At 40.7% G+C, this 17,309-nt stretch overlaps 1 protein-coding gene across 5 annotated transcripts in view; it reads left to right on the top strand.

Annotated features, from left to right (window-relative positions):
* The window catches only part of SH3YL1 (SH3 and SYLF domain containing 1), a 61,364-nt gene extending 44,752 nt beyond the window's left edge, over positions 1-16,612 (top strand). For all 5 annotated transcript variants that reach the window (XM_061426791.1, XM_061426796.1, XM_061426793.1 and 2 more), the window contains 2 exons: positions 8,306-8,362; positions 15,768-16,612. In XM_061426791.1, the coding sequence (XP_061282775.1) occupies positions 8,306-8,362; positions 15,768-15,958 (248 nt within the window). In that variant the 3' untranslated portion in view covers positions 15,959-16,612. The remainder of the gene's footprint in view (positions 1-8,305; positions 8,363-15,767) is intronic.
* Positions 16,613-17,309: the final 697 nt, after the last annotated feature.

Consider the following 17,309-nt stretch of genomic DNA (forward strand, 5'->3'; position numbering starts at 1 on the left):
TGTCCGTGGGGTTTCCCAGGCAAGAATACTGGAGTGGGTTGCCATTCCCTCCTCCAGGGGATCTTCCCAACCCAGGGGTCAAACCTGTGTCTCCTGCGTCTCCTACGTTGACAGGCGTGTTCTTTGCCGCTGAGCCCCACCCCACGCCCTAAACACACACACAACTTGCTGTGTATCCTGTTCTCTTGGGATGCTGCTTTCTTCCTCCAAAGGGATGGTCAATTTTTATTTATGTTCTGGTGATTGATTTGCTTACACTCTTATTTTCTGTAGCAAGATGTGAGCATTGAATCTATTTTTAATTTAGATAGGAGTGATTACATAAAATCTGACCTATATGTGAATACTTCAAAATACAGAGTGTTTCTAAAATTTCCTCACTGAGGGAGTAGGTATCTGTATCATACCTACATAAAAATCCTGCTGGTCTTCAATATCAGTTACTTGTCAGTGTAGATTAAAAAGCTACTTACCTTATCTCAAGAAACTCCTCTCAGCCAACAATGGAACAATCTTAGAAGGTTTGTTTCTCTTGCGTATTCTTCCTGAGCAGGTATTTTAACATCTAGCCTCATTGGTCACGGGTCCCCCTGCTGCACCAGCCTTGTTCTGTCTGTTTGCCGCAGTGACCTCTGTCTTTGGAAGCTTCCTGTCCCGCAGGGGCTGCTCTCGCTGATTTCACAGTGTGCTTGCCAGCTCACCTGCTTGCCTGGGCACGTTTCTGCAGACGCAGCTCTATTCACCATCCACTCTTCTCCTCCCTTTACTTTTTCAGCTTTAGTATTTGTTGCTCGATTTCTCTTTTTTTCACATGCCCATCATCTTTTCTCATGTAGCATATCATGCCTGGTTGCGAACACCTGGTTTTGATTCAATAAAACCAAAGTTTAAAATTTGTATCTATTCTTAACCTTTCATTTTAAATATGACTTATTCCTAAGTGCTTTATTAAAAAACAAAATCTTAATTTTTAATTTCTTATATATCCTCACATATATAATTTTATTTAAGTGTATATGTGATTCATAAATACGGTTTTTGAAAGCATTTTTTTCTTTTTCTTTTAGGAGTCCTTGCCTTTTTCCCATTTCTCCTCTGTCCTAATTACACGTCACTCTCTTCCATACTCACACCAGCAAACCACGGGAACAGTAGGAATAATACTTTTCTCGTGTTTCTATAGTTGCTCCGTATTTTCTCCGTGTCGTCCACACACAAGGATGTGTACAAACGTGTGGACACGCAGGCCCAGTGTTTTGTGGTCATCTCACAACAGTGCTGCTACAGTTTCGTGCTTTCCTACAGCTTGTTTGTTCGTGGGATTTATTTGGTCCTTTTGCTCAGCAACATCTCACGGAAATCCCTGAATCAACTGTGTTCTTGCAATTATTGGATACTTACTCCTCAGTTCATTTAATTCCTTGTAGTGGCTATTCAGTATTCCATCATGTAGATGGACATTTTTATTCAGCCACTCTCCTACTGATAGATATTAACTTTCAGCTTTTATTCCATGTGAAGCAGTGTCACAGTTAATTTCTTAAGCTGTCCACATAGTGGAAAAAATTTTAAGATAATTTCCAGGAAGACATGGTAGGTGAAAGGATGTATTTGTAAATTTGTAAGAGATTTGGTAGATTGACTTTTAAAGTTTTTACTACTGCAGTCCTGTCAGCCATTACCCACGACCTACACTCCCACCATGCGCACGCCTATCAGAGACCTACACTCCCTACTGTGCACACTCCTATCAGACCCCTACACTCCCTACTGTGCACACGCCTATCAGACACCTACACTCCCTACTGTGTATACCCCACTCAGATACCTACAGGCCCTACTGTGTACACCCCACTCAGATACCTACAGGCCCTACTGTGTACATCCCACTCAGATACCTACAGGCCCTACTGTGTCACCCCATCAGACACCTACACTCCCTACTGGGTCACCCCATCAGGCACCTACACTCCCTACTGTGTACACTCCTATCAGACCCCTACACTCCCTACTTTGTACACCCCAATCAAACATCTACAGGCCCTACTGTGTACACCCCATCAGACACCTACATGCCCTACTGTGTACACCCCTATCAAACATCTACACGCCGTACTGTGTATACCCCTATCCGACACCTGCACTCCCTACTGTGCACACTCCTATCACACACCTACCGTCCCTACTGTGTACACCTCATCAGGCACCTACACTCCCTACTGTGCACACTCTACCGCAACTCGCCTCACAGGCATCCCTCGTCACTGGTAGTGTTGGAGTGTCCTGAAGTGTTTACTAGTCTGACAGTGGGTTAGATTTCCTTGTTAAGTGACTGTGTTTGTCCCTATTCGTGATTTAAACACTTTTTTCATCTTATTGCTGGTATTTGGAATTTAGTCTTATCTTAAAAGTCTCTATTTAATTGGTTAATTTTTTTCTCTTGGAATACTTGTTGCATTTTCAACTTGTATGAGTGTTTTGTATATTAAGGGGTTTCTCATTTGGATGACAGTTTATTTCTCTAGAGGTATTGTTTGTTGATCTCAGTTTTCATGTGGTTCATAATATATATGAAATATAAAAGTTGATATATAAACTTTCATATGTCAACGTTTTAACATTTATGTAAAGGTATCTGTCACTTATTTCTTACAGATTTTGTACGTTGGAGTTGTTGTTACTCAGTCGCTAAGCCATGTCAGCTCTTTGCAGCCCCATGGACTGCAGCGCGCCGGGCTCTGTACCCTCCATATCTCCTGTAGTTTGCTCAAGTTCATGTCCATTGAGTCAGTGATGCTATCTAACCATCTCATCCTCTGTCATGCCCTGCTCCTTTTGCCTCCAGTCATTCCCAGCCTCAGGGTCTTTTCCAGTGAGTCAGCCCTTCAACTTCAGCACCAGTCCTTCCAATGAGTATTCAGGGTTGACTTCCTTTAGGATTGACCGGTTTGATCTCCTTGCTGTCCAAGGACCCTCAAGGTCTTTTCCGGCACCACAGTTTGAAAGCATCAGTGTTTCAGCGTGGTTAGGGTCTTCTCTCCTGTACATTGCCTTCATAGTGTCCTAGGTTTTCTTGAAGTATTTCATTCTTGCAGTTACTAGATACTTACTCCTCAGTTAATTAAGAGCATTTTACCAGTACTCCTGTCAAGTACCAATATGCAGTTCTGGTTAAAGTAATGTTATGTACTTATATGAACTCTATGATTTTTTAATATTAATTACAGTAACATTATATATATAGACAAATAAATTTGGCATTTGTATGATAATCTTCCTATTTTACTCTTTCCATTTGTAGAGATATTATGTCTTTCCTAAGATTTCATGGTTTCTGTGCCTTTCTTGTTAAATTTATTTCTAAGTACTTTGTAATTTTGTTTTGCTGTGTTGAGTGCAAGACGCTTTACCATTTATTTTCAGAGCGCTTCTTTTAATAGTTGAGAAAGCCTTAATTTGTACATCTTTTGTCTTGTATATGGTCACCTACCCAAAATCTCTTACTTCTCATCAGTTTTTTAAAATAGATTCTCTGATATTTGTTCCCTCTTCCCCGCCTTGCCAATGCTTATTTCTGTATTTTTGTATTCATAAACTTCTTAGGCCAGAGGCCTTCACACTGATGCACCTCTGTCCTTAAGGGGTACACAGAGATGAGGAAAGCATGTGCTTACTCCCTCAGTAGTGTCCAACTCTGTGACCCCGTGGACTGTTGCCCACCAGGCTCCTCTGTCCATGGAATTCTCCTGGCAAGAATACTGGAGTGGGTTGCCATGCCCTTCTCCAGAGTATCTTCCTGACCCAGGGGTCGAACTTGGGTCTCCTGCATTGCAGACAGATTCTTTACCAACAGAGCCACCAGGGAAGCCCTAAGGGCACACAGAGATTGAGAAAGCGCTTCTGGGCACAGGTAATTTAAGATACAGTTTACAGATGGCTGGTTTCCACTCGTGTTCTTTGTTGAGAACATGATGTACATGTTGCCTTCTTTGTCTTCTATTCTTTCACAGTAGTTTTTTTCACACTTGAATAAGAAAAGCAAACTCCAGTCTATCTTATTAATACTACTACAACATTGTCCCCAAAATGTAAGGACAGTGATACAATTTGAAATATGAAAGTTGATATTAGTGTAGTTGGTAAGTCTGATGAACAGTAAATAATTTTGTAAATTAGATGAATTACATTTTTTGTCGCTTTCAACAAAGGTGAATGGAGACCTAATGGACTGTTATCTGAATTTACAATAAGAATAGTAATTAATATTATTATTATATATTAATTATTTATAAAATCACATAGCTATCATCAAAATAAAAATTATAGTAGTAATAGTTTATTAATTAATAAGTGACATTTTATTATTGCTATTGTTTTGATGATAGATCTCTATTATGAGAATTTTTTTACCTCTATCTAAGAAGGGAAATAAAAAATTCTGTCACATTCTTACAAAATATCTTTCTTGCCCTCTCTAGTTTTTCTAAAAACCATCTTTATTAGCATTGATATCTTTAAAAAAGAACACTGAGATACAATTTTATGTTGAAGCTATGTCATTCCATAAATAATAGTTATCCTCGGCGTATGACCTAAATTCAGGTATGACCTAAATAAAATCCCTTACGATATACAGTGAAAGTGACAAATAGATCAAGGAATTAGATCTGATAGACAGAGTGCCTGAAGAACTATGGATGGAGGTTTGTGACATTGTAGAGGAGGTGATGATCAAAACCATCTTCAAGAAAAATGAAGGCAAAGTGATTGTCTGAGGAGGTCTTACAAGTAGCTGAGAAAAGAAGAGAAGTAAAGGGCAAAGGAGAAAAGGAAAGATATACCCATCTGAATACAGAGTTCCAAAGAATAGTCAGGAGAGAAAAGAAAACCTTCCTCAGTGATCAAAGCAAAGAAATAGAGGAAAACAATAGAATGTGAAAGACCAGAGATCTCTTCAAGAAAATTAGAGGTACCAAGGGAACATTTCATGCAAAGATGGGCTCAATAAAGGACAAATGGTATGGACCGAACAAAAGCGGAAGGTATTAAGAAGAGGTGTCAAGAATACACATAAGAACTATACAAAAAACATATTAATGACCCAGATAACCCCAGTGGTGTGATCACTCACCTAGAACCAGACATCCTGGAGTTCAAAGTCAAGTGGGCCTTAAGAAGCATCACTATGAACAAAGCTAGTGGAGGTGATGGAATTCCAGCTGAGCTATTTCAAATCCTGAAAGATGATGCTGTGAAAGTGCTGCACTCAATATGCCAGCAAATTTGGAACACTCAGCAGTGGCCACAGGACTGGAAAAGGTCAGTTTTCATTCCAATCCCAAAGAAAGGCAATGCCAAAGAATGCTCAAACTACCGTACATTTGCACTCATCTCCCATGCTAGTAAAGTAATGCTCAAAATTCTCCAAGTTAGGCTGCAGTAGTATGTGAACTGAGAACTTCCAGATGTTCAAGCTGGATTTATAAAAGGCAGAGGAACCAGAGATCAAATTGCCAACATCCGTTGGGTCACAGGAAAAGCAAGAGAGTTCCAGGAAAATGTCTACTTCTGCTTCATTGACTGTGCTAAAGCCTTTGACTGTGTGGATCACAACAAACTTTGGAAAATCCTTCAAGAGATGGGAATACCAGACCGCCTTACCTGTCTCCTGAAAAATCCATATGCAAGTCAAGAAGCAATAGTTACAACCAGACTTCGAACAACGGACTGGTTCCAAATGGGATAGCAGTATGTCAGGGCTGTATATTGTCACCCTATTTATTTAACCTATGGACAGAGTACATCATGTGAAATGCCAGACTGGATGAAGCACAAACTGGAATCATGATTTCCAGGAGAAATATCAATATCAATCTCAGATATGCAGATGACACCAACCATAGGGCAGAAATCAAAGAGGAACTAAAGAGCCTCTTGATGAAAGTGAAAGAGGAGAGTAAAAAAGCTGGATTAAAACTCAGTATTCAGAAAACTAAGATCATGACATCCAGTCGCATCACATCATGGCAAATGGATGGGGAAACAATGGAAACAGTGAGGGATTTTATTTTCTTGGGTTCCAAAATCACTGCAGATGGTGACTGCAGCCATGAAACTAAAAGATGCTTGCTCCTTGGAAGAAAAGCTATGAGCAACCTAGATAGTGTATTAAAAAGTAGAGACATTACTTTGCCAACAAAGGTTCATATAGTCAAAGCTAGGTTTTTTTCCAGTAGTCTTGTATGGATGTGATAGTTGGACCATACAAAAAGCTGAGCACCAAAGAATTGATACTTTTGAACTGTGGTGTTGGAGAAGACTCTTGAGAGTCCCTTGGACTGCCAGGAGATCAAACCAGTTGACCCTAAAGGAAATCAGTCCTGAATATTCATTGGAAAGACTGGTGCTGAAGCTGAAACTCCAGTACTTTGGCCACCTGATGCGAAGAACTGACTCATTAGAAAAGACCCTGATGCTGTGAAAGATTGAAGAAGGCAGGAGGAGAAGGGGAGGACAAGGATGAGATGATTGGATAGTATCACTGTTTTGATGCACATGAGTTTGAGTAAGCCTGCTGCTGCTGCTGCTGCTAAGTCACTTCAGTCGTGTCCGACTCTGTGCGACCCCATAGACGGCAGCCCACCAGGCTCCCCCATCCCTGGGACTCTCCAGGCAAGAATACTGAAGTGGGTTGCCATTTCCTTCTCCAATGCGTGAAGCTGCTGCAATCCATGGGGTCACAAAGAATCGGTCACGACTGAGCAACTTAAGTGAACTGAATGGTGTATATGAACCAATTTTTAAAAGTCTAGTCCACCTGTTGAAATACATTTCAAGTAACACTTTAATGTTTAGTAAATTAATGAATTTATAATATTTTTAAGGTTTTGATCAATGTGTGCTTATAATAATCATGATAACTCAATCTATAAGAAATTATTAAATAGATGATTGTGTTATGTAAAATAAAATTTTTAAAATAAAATTTATGTATAAATTCTTGTTGTAGAAATTTGCATAAGTTCAGTTCAGTTCAGTCGCTCAGTCGTTTCTGACTCTTTGCGACCCCATAGACTGCAGCACACCAGGCCTCCCTGTCCATCACCAACTACCCGAGTTTACTCAAACTCATGTCCATTGAGTCAGTGATGCCATCCAGCCATCTCATCCTCTGTTGTCCCCTTCTCCTCACACCTTCAATCTTTCCCTGGATCAGGGTCTTTTCAAATGAGTCAGCTCTTTGCATCAGGTGGCCAAAGTATTGGAGTTTCAGCTTCAACATCAGTCCTTCAAATGAATATTCAGGACTGATTTCCTTTAGGATGGACTGGTTGGATCTCCTTGCAGTCCAAGGAACTCTCAAGAGTTCTTCTCCAACGCCACAGTTAAAAGTACAATATAATACACTGGTCAAAAATCTTTGGAACAAATGAAATGAAAATATGATTTAAAGATTAAAAATAATAAATAAATAAAGATTAAAAATGAACAGTATATAATTTCTGACTATTAAAAACATCTTGTTGATTTTCTTTATGAATGGTGATGGGTTCAGATCACTATCATATTTAGATCCTTGTATCCAAAAAGGGAGTGATATGAATTTTAAGTAATTGACATTAAAATATGCTAAAAATACATCCTTAATCTTACATTTAACAATTTCAGGTATCAGTTTAAAAATATACATATAAATACTTCTTTAAAAACTAGATGTTAAACAAGCAAGACTGAAAACCACTGGCTTGGTGATTGCAAATTTTATTATTCTGGTAGTTTTGGAAGAAGATGTATGTGTTCTCTGTGAGCGTGTGATCGCGATGCCGTGAGTTGTAGTTTCTGCGCACGTGGTCATAGGTATTAGACATTCACTGTCTGCCTTGCGTTTGGTCTGTTTTCTGTGTATATTCAGATATTCCTTTTGATTGAAAGAGGATAAAATAATTATATTTCGATCAACTTGAGTGATTTAAAATATCTGCTTATCAAGAACAGTATTTGGCATTCTTGGGTATCTTATATGTGCGTGAAGTCACTCAGTCGTGTTGGACTCTTTGCGACCCCATGGACTGTAGACTACCAGGGTCCTCTGTTCATGGGGATTTTCCAGACAAGAATACTGGAGTGGGTTGCTATTTCCTTCACCAGGGGATCTTCCCAACCCAGGGATCAAACCTGGGTCTCCAGCGTTGTGGGCAGACGCTTTACCATCTGAGCCACCAGAGAAGCCCTGGTTATCTTATATACTATATACTAATAAATTTTCTAAATGTTTCTCTCTTATGTATCTATTTACTTTTTGCAGGTAGCAGAAACGAATATAATCTGTATCCTGAACTTTCCAGCTATCGTGAGAGAGTTGGTAAGTAAAAATATGTCTGTTTTAAAAAGATTTGTAACCATCTTATAATCACAAACCTTCTAACCAATCTGGCAGGTTGTGAAAATATCAGTACCTCTTATTTCATTTATAGGATATTCACGTTACTTTGAGAAGCACTTCATTTAAAACATACTCTGCACAATTGGACTGATCAAACTTGATGAGGTCAGCAGATAGACTGGACCCACTTGGGAAAGGGCCACTGGGCCCTGAGGGGTTAGGGGCCTTGACTACAGCGGAGTAGAAGTGGCGTTGGCAGTGTGACTCTGGGGATTAGCGTGTCTTTTCTCAGATCCCTCTAAAGTCTGCACTTGTAGTCTAAGTGCCTGATAAATATTAGAAGTATCTCTTAAAAAGCAATGAGGGAAGATAAGAAACAAAACCCTACGTGGGATCTGGGGACAGAGGCTCAGACTTCACACCCGTACTTTTATTCTCTGGCTGTGTGTTCCACACACTTTACTTCCCATGGTTGGTCGCTTGGTTGGGTTTTGCTTTTATATTTGAGGGTAGCACAAGCTAAGTGTTTCAAACAGTAGGTAATAAGTTAATATTAATTTATTTTAGTACTTTCTCAAAATATAAGGGATTTTAAAAAAGAAAATGCAAGGAAAGATTTAAAGTCTATTTTAAAAATAAAGCTTACTTTACATTGCTGTGTGAAACCAGTTAAACTCTTACTAAGGACTTCCTTATGCCAGTCTATCAGCCTTGCAGAGAAAAGTCCCAGCCCTGTGACTCCTTGGTCCTGAGGCTTGAGTTGAAAACCCGTCTGAGCAGGACTCCTGGCTGCCTGGGCTGGCTCTCCTGGGCCTGCCCACGCTGCGTGGGCACAGCGATGGTTCTCCAGGTGGTGTGTGCTTTTGCTTCGAACCTTTGGAAGCTCCTGCTACCAAGTCTTCTGGCCTCACGGTAAAACAGGGGATGAGCATCCATAGCCCTGTTTACTGAGGTTTTCATACCTGGCGGTCCGAACCTCCTTGGTCAGCATCCATCACCGCCCCCTGTCCACCCTCTGACTGGCAGGGGCCCTCTGGGCCTGGTGCACAGTTCTCTGCCATGGGGCTGTCCTGAGCTGTGTGTGCCTGAGGACTAGGCCCACTCGATGCCAGTAATGCCCCCTCCCTGAGTGTGACAACCACGGATGCCCTTCATCTTTTGACTTTGCTGTTTGAGAATTGCGGGTCTCATGACCTCTCCTGGTGGCCCCATCCAGCTCACTCACACTCCTGTAGAGAGATCGCGGTCACCAAGGGTTGTGGATACCACCCGTATCCTGGGGCATGTGGGTGCCAGGATCGAGTCAGCTGCCCGGCTCATCACGGCGCCACGTCTAGTGCGTCTTGGAGGAGACCTTCCAAGGTCTGAGATTGTTCCGAGTCATGTCTGGGGCCAGATGTGTCGATGTCATATGGGTCACATTATGCAGGCTCCACTGAGAAGTGGCATCCTGTGGACGCAGACTTGCTAATTCTGAGCTCAGAGCAGCTGCCAGTCACCAAAGCTGACTGTAATCTGTTTCCTGTTAAGTGTGGCCCTGATTTGGGAGAGAAAAATAACTTCTATTTGAATAAACTTGAATATTTGGATACAAAATAGTCAATTGCTTCAAAGATCCTCCAGATTGTTTTGAAGTGTAGGAATGTAGGTCTTGAAGGCGCGTGTCCTCAGCAGGGAAGGCGCCTGTGTGTGGACACTGGCTGTTTGGGTGGCCCTGTGGGCCTTACTTCCCTGCGCTCCAGGGACCCTCTTGGCTGGCCTCTTCTAATGGATTACGTTGTGGACATTAAACTTCTCCTATGGAAGCCGTCCCTACTATTTACAGTAAAGCGGAACTGTAAGTCATTTTGAGCTCGTTGAAGAGAAAGCCAGCACATGGACTGGTCCCTGCTGGGGGCGCCTGCTCTCACCCAGGCCACCTCTGTCCTTTGTTTCCCATGGATGAACTTTCCCAACAAGCCCTCAACTCAAGACCCTTCTGCACCCTCCTAAAATAGAGGGATTGCCTGACTGGTGAGTGGGTGAGGAATTGGCACACCTCTGTCTGCCTGTCCTGCCCACACCCTTCACCAGCTCTGCCAGCAGCGGCCCCTCCCTCTCTGCTTCATCTCTGTGCAGAGTGGATGCCAGGAGGGACGCAGAGCGCCAGCCTCCTCCCACCCAGCAGCGCCGCCTTGTCCTCTGTTGGCTCAGAACCCCTGCTTGGCCCTGAGACCCGTTTTTCCTGTTACTGTTTTATCTTCATCTTATTTGGAAACTGCAATTCAGAGGCAGTTAGACAACCTCCAGCGGGGGGAGGGGCAAAGATTGAATCTGGTCTGCAATCCCTTCTGTCTTTTCTTAAGGTCATAATATCTTTCTTCCTCTAATTATTCATTATAAAATATATTTCTAAAACTGCTAAGAACAAATTCAGGGATCATCAGCAATAGATATTCCTATTATTTGTACAGTCTGGATAACTCAGTGACTCAGGAAGATAGTTTGCCTAACTAAACTACAGGGAGGGAACACAGCCCCACCCATCAGCCAGAAACTGGATTAAAGATTTACTAAGCTTGGCCTCCCAGTTTTCCCCACAGCCAGTCCCTCCCATCAGGACACTTCCACAAGTCTCTTAGAGGGCAGACAGACTGAAAACCACAGTCACAGAAAACTACCCAAACTGAGCACATGGACCACAGCCTGGTCTAACTCATTGAAACTGTGAGCCATGCTGTGTGGGGCCACCCAAGAGGGACAGGTCATGGTGGAGAGTTCTGACAAAATGTGGTCCACTGGAGAAGGGAATGGCAAACACTTCAATATTCTTGCCTTGAGAACCCCATGAACAGTATGAAAAGACAAAAAGATAGGACACTGAAAGATGAACTCCCCAGGTCGGTAGGTGCCCAATATGCTGCTGGAGAAGAGTGGAGAACTAGCTCCAGAAGGAATGAGGAGGCTGAGCCAAAGTGAAGACAGTGCCCTGTTGTGGGTGTGGCTGGTGGTGAAAGTAAAGTCCGATGCTGTAAAAACAGTAGTGCACAGGAACCTGGAATGCTAGGTCCATGAATCAGGGTGAATTGGAAGCAAACAGATGACAAGAGTGAACATGGACGTTCCAGGAATCAGTGAACTGAAATGGGCTGGAATGGGCGAATTTAATTCAGATGACCATTATATCTACTACTGTGGGCAGGAATCCCTTAGAAGAAAAGGAATAGCCACCATAGTCAACAAAAGAGTCTGAAATGCAGTACTTGGGGGCCATCTCAAAAGCAACAGAATGATCTTGGTTCATTTCCAAGGCAAAGCATTGAGTATCATAGTAATCGAAGTCTATGCCCCAGCCACTAATGCTGAAGAAGCTGAACAGTCCTATGAAGACCTATAAGACTTTCTAGAACTAACACCAAAAAAAAAAAAAAAAAGTCCTTTTCTTTATAGGGGACTGGAAAGCAAAAGTAATACCTGGAGTAACAGGTAAGTTTGGTCTTAGAGTACAAAATGAAAGGCAAAGGCTAACAGAGTTTTGGCAAGAGAACACACTGGTCATAGCAAACACCCTCTTCCAACAACACAAGAGATGACTCTATACATGGACATCACCAGATGGTCAATACCAAAATCAGATTGATTATATTCTTTGCAGCCAAATTGGAGAAGCTCTATACAGTCAGCAAAAACAAGACCAGGAGCTGACTGCGGCTCAGATCATGAACTGCTTATTGCAAAATTCAGACTTAAATTGAAGAAAGTGGGGAAAACCACTAGACCATTTGTGTATGACCTAAATCAAACCCCTTTTAATGATAAGCGGAAGTGACAAATAGATTCAAGGGATTAGATCTGATAGAGTGCCTGAAGAACTATGGATAGAGGTTCATGACATTGTACAGGAAGCGGTGATCAAAAACATTCCCAAGAAAATGAAAGGCAAATGGATGTCTGAGGAGACCTTACAAATAGCTGAGGAAAGAAGAGAAGCAAAAGGCAAAGGAGAAAAGGAAAGATAAACCTATTTGAATGCAGAGTTCCAAAGAATAACAGGGAGAGATAAGAAAGCCTTCCTCAGTGATCAGTGCAAAGAAATAGAGGAAAACAATAGAATTGTAAAGACTATAGATCTCTTCAAGAAAATTAGAAATACCAAGGGAACATTTCATGCAAAGATGGGCTCAATAAAGGACAAATGGTATGGACCTAACAGAAGCAGAAGGTATTATGAAAGGTGGCAAGAATACACAGAAGTGAAGTGAAGTGAAGTGGAGTTGCTCAGCTGTGTCCGACTCTTTGCGACCCCATGGACTGTAGCCTACCGGGCTCTTCCGTCCATGGGATTTTCCAGGCAAGAGTACTGGAGTGGGTTTCCATTTCCTTCTCCAGGGGAACTTCCTGACCCAGGGATCGAACCCGGGTCTCCCGCATTGTAGGAAGATGCTTTACCATCTGAGCCACAAGGGAAGCCCGGAATACACAGAAGAACTATACAAAAAACAAACATCTTAATGACCCAGATAACCACGATGGTTTGATCACTCACCTAGAGCCAGACATTCTGGAATGTAAAGTCAAGTGGGCCTTAGGAAGCATCACTATGAACAAAGCTAGTGGAGGTGGTGGAATTCCAGTTGAGCTATTTCAAATCCTAAAAGGTGATGCTGGTAAAGTGCTGCACTCAATATGCCAGTAAATTTGTAAAACTCAGCAGTGGCCACAGGACTGGAAAAGGTCAGTTTTCATTTCAAACCCAAAGAAAGGCAATGCCAAAGAATGTTCAGACTACCACACACTTGCAAAGTAATGCTCAAAATTCTCCAAGCAAGGCTTCAACAGTACGTGAACCGAGAACTTCCAAATGTTCTGGATTTAGAAAAGGCAGAGGAACCAGAGATCAATTTGCCAACATCTGTTAGGTAATGGGAAAAGCAAGAGAGTTCCAGGAAAATATCTACTTCTGCTTCATTGCCTACACCAAAGCCTTTGACTGTGTGGATCACAACAAACTGTGGAAAATCTTTCAAGAGATGGGAATACCAGACCACCTTACCTGCTTCCTGTGAAATCTGTATGCAGGTCAAGAAGCAACAGTTAGAACTGGACATGGAACAATGGACTGGTTCCAAACTGGGAAAGGAGTATGTCTAGGCTGTATATTGTCACCCTGCTTATTTAACTTATATGCAGAGTTCATCATGCGAAATGCTGGGCTGGATGAAGCACAAGCTGGAATCAAGATTGCAGGGGAAAAAAAAAAAAAAGATTGCAGGGAGAAATATCAGTAACCTCAGATATGCAGATGATACCACTCTGATGGCAGAAAGCAAAGAGAAACTGAAGAGCCTCTTGATGAAGTTGAAAGAGGAGAGTGAAAAAGCTGGCTTAAAACTCAACATTCAGGAACCTAAGATCATGGCATACTATAAAGCAATTATCCTTCCATTGAAAATACAATAATTTTTTAAGAAGGTAAAATGTACTGATGAATCCAAGTTCAATCTATTGAATTTAAGACTCCTATGGTTGCTGAAGACCCTGTGGCTTAATCTCAGTAGTGATTAAGATTGCCTGGATACAGGTTTACGAGATTCAAATCTCACCCCCTGGGCAGATCACTTAACATTTGCAGGTCTCGGGTTCATATTCTGGGGAGTGGGGTGAGAGCTCCCTCCCTGGAAGTGAGGAGCAAGTGTGTTCATCACAGTGCCTGGCTCAAGGGCCCGCAGCCGCTCCACTTACCCACATGGAACGCCACCTGCTATCATGGTGTTCACCATCCCGTGCATCCCGAATTGTGTAAGTAGTGCTACAGGTGTGTGCACGTACTGCAGCTAAGGTGGCTGTAGCTTCCAGAACATTCCCTCATATTCACAGGCACTCTTTTTACTTGCCTCTGTTATCCACAATGTTTGGGAGACAAGAAGGGGGAGGAGGAGTTAGTGAGGGCTTTCGTTAATTACGTGTGGTATGTTGAAACTGAGCTTTATGTATGGAAGTCGTGGATATGGTTATTGATACAATCATCTTCAGAGTGACTTTTTCTTGGGCACCAGCTTGCTCTCTCTCTCCGACCACAGTGAGGCTGTCACGAGGGCTCTCCGCGCGTCCCCTCGGTGCAGCGCCAGAGCCAGTTTTCATAGAGCCCAGTGACGACCATTCGTATACGTTCACAGTCATGTGACTGCTTTGATTTTATCCAGACTGTATCAAAACTTTATTCTTTCATGACACACTTTTATTTCTTTAAAGTAATAAGTTAAAAGTAAATACAGTATAAAATATAAAAATACATAGACCTTCTCTGCTTTATAGAAAACTATACCAGCAATATCACTAATATAATTATGTTAAGTATTATTAAAGTTATTTCTTTAGGAGAATTCAAGTACATGGTACATGCTGTATTAAAAGAACTGTAGCACCGTCTTGTGTGAGATACAAATTCAGTGCTTCAGTAAATGTAATTTTATTAGAGTGTTGACTATTTTCATTTCTTACTAATAGGTCAAGGTCACTTTATTTTTTATGATTATAGTATTATAGATTCAAGCAAGTAACTAGATTTAGAATTTGGTTATATACGCTTTCAGTATATCTGTACTAAGATGCGTTTAACAAGCATTTAACTGCCTAATTCGTGCACAAAATTATATGAAACATGGAAACACCAGATTCCATGTGCTGAGTACACAGTAAATATCTGGTTCTAAATCTCTTACGATTCGATACAATTTATAATGTTAATGTCTTTTACTCATGTTACCCACTCAGTCCTCAAGGTATTTTTTCTGAATACTTGTTGAAGTTCTGGTCACATATATGTAGACATGCTTCTTGATGTGCTAATTTGAATTTCATCTCCCTTTTGAAAGAAAGGATCAAGTATAGAAATAAAAACAGCCAAAAAAGCCTAGAGGGAAGTAAGTGTCTACTGATGAAACAGCACATGCGTCTGAGCTTAATCCACATTATCAGTGACCACAGAGCATGGTTCTTAAATTGAGTCTTGTATAAAATATCAGCTTTTACCTAATAGTGTAATTCATTGAAACTACCATGACTATTCTATTAAAATAGGGAAAACGTAATAATATTATCTTATAGACTGGACAAAATTTAAGCAGTTATAACCACAGATATTTGCCAGACACATATTTAAGTATATAATAATGTACAGTTTGACTTGTGTAATTTAGGAAATGTTATTACCAAATATTTGCTGTTTACGAAGAAAAACATAAGGTTAACCATGTGACGAAAAGTCACGCAGACCGTGTGCTCTGGGCTCTGCTGGCCTCCCACACTAGAACCTCAAGCCCTGAGTTGCTGATTTATCTCTTCCCTACACATGCTTCCTGTCTTTCTCATAAAAATGTGAATAAATATTTTTTTCTTGTTTTAGGCAATTCAAACCAACCCATAGAAGTGACAGCACTATATTCTTTTGAAGGACAACAGCCAGGAGATTTGAATTTTCAAGCTGGAGACAGAATCACAGTTATATCAAAAACAGATTCACATTTCGATTGGTGGGAAGGAAAGCTTCGAGGCCGAACTGGCATTTTTCCAGCCAACTATGTTACTATGAATTAAAGTTTATATTATTTTGTTCTTTGAGAATTACAAAAAAATTAGTTCTACACTGGAGGGAATTACTATTCAGTTAAATAATGTTTAGTATAAATGTAAAGACACCACCTCTGTTCATTCCATAAACTTTTATCCAGTATGTAAAAGATTTTGGTTATATAAATATATATATGTGTGTGTGTGTGGTTAGCTTACATATCTTTACTTTCCATTGATTTTTTATCACATATACTATTTAATAGTTAATATCACATTTTTCTTGTGTTCATTTTCAAACATACACTAAACCTTTGATTTGGCTGTGTGTATGGTGACTTGATTGTATCTTGAGAATCTAAGGATTAGGGTATGAATACCACTTCATATATTTGCAAAATGACTAGAAAAGAATAAATCAGCTTAAATAGTATATTAAGTAATACTTGGAGTTGGAGATATTGACTAGAATAGTAATCCCTAAAAATTATCTCTGCATCATCAAAAATTATATATGTATGAAACATTATAAAGAATTTCAAAGAAATTCAACTATGCATTAAAAAAGATGACATCTGTTAGCTTTACTTCTTTGGTGACGCTCATTCATATGTAGCAGTAGAATAAAGTTATGTTGATATGGTTCCTTTGTCTCTAAATAAATGTTTTTAAAATGCTAAATTACTGTCTTGATTTTGTTTTTCATATTTTCTTTTTTTAACCAGAGGTCTGTGGTTGGTCTGGAGGTTAAAATCAACCTCCATGACTGTTTTGCTAGCTTCTTTTTTTTTTTTTTTCCCAGCTTTCTTAACATGTAATTTCTTTGCAGTGATCGCTGAGGAAGGCTTTCTTATCTCTCCTTGCTATTCTTTGGAACTCTGCATTCAGATGCTTATATCTTTCCTTTTCTCCTTTGCTTTTCGCTTCTCTTCTTTTCACAGCTATTTGTAAGGCCTCCTCATACAGCCATTTTGCTTTTTTGCATTTCTTTTCCATGGGGATGGTCTTGATCCCTGTCTCCTGTACAATGTCATGACCCTCCATCCATAGTTCATCAGGCACTCTGTCTATCAGATCTAGTCCCTTAAATCTATTTCTCACTTCCACTGTATAATCATAAGGGATTTGATTTAGGTCATACCTGAATGGTCTAGTGGTTTTCCCTACTTTCTTCAATTTAAGTCTGAATTTGGCAATAATGAGTTCATGATCTAAGCCCCAGTCAGCTCCTGGTCTTGTTTTTGCTGACTATATAGAGCTTCTCCATCTTTGGCTGCAAGGAATATAATCAATCTGATTTTGGTGTTGACCATCTGGTGATGTCCATGTGTAGAGTCTTCTCTTGTGTTGTTGGAAGAGGGTGTTTGCTATGACCAGT

The sequence above is a fragment of the Bos javanicus genome, chromosome 8, assembly GCF_032452875.1.
Source record: "Bos javanicus breed banteng chromosome 8, ARS-OSU_banteng_1.0, whole genome shotgun sequence".
In the NCBI taxonomy this organism is placed as follows: Eukaryota; Metazoa; Chordata; class Mammalia; order Artiodactyla; family Bovidae; genus Bos; species Bos javanicus.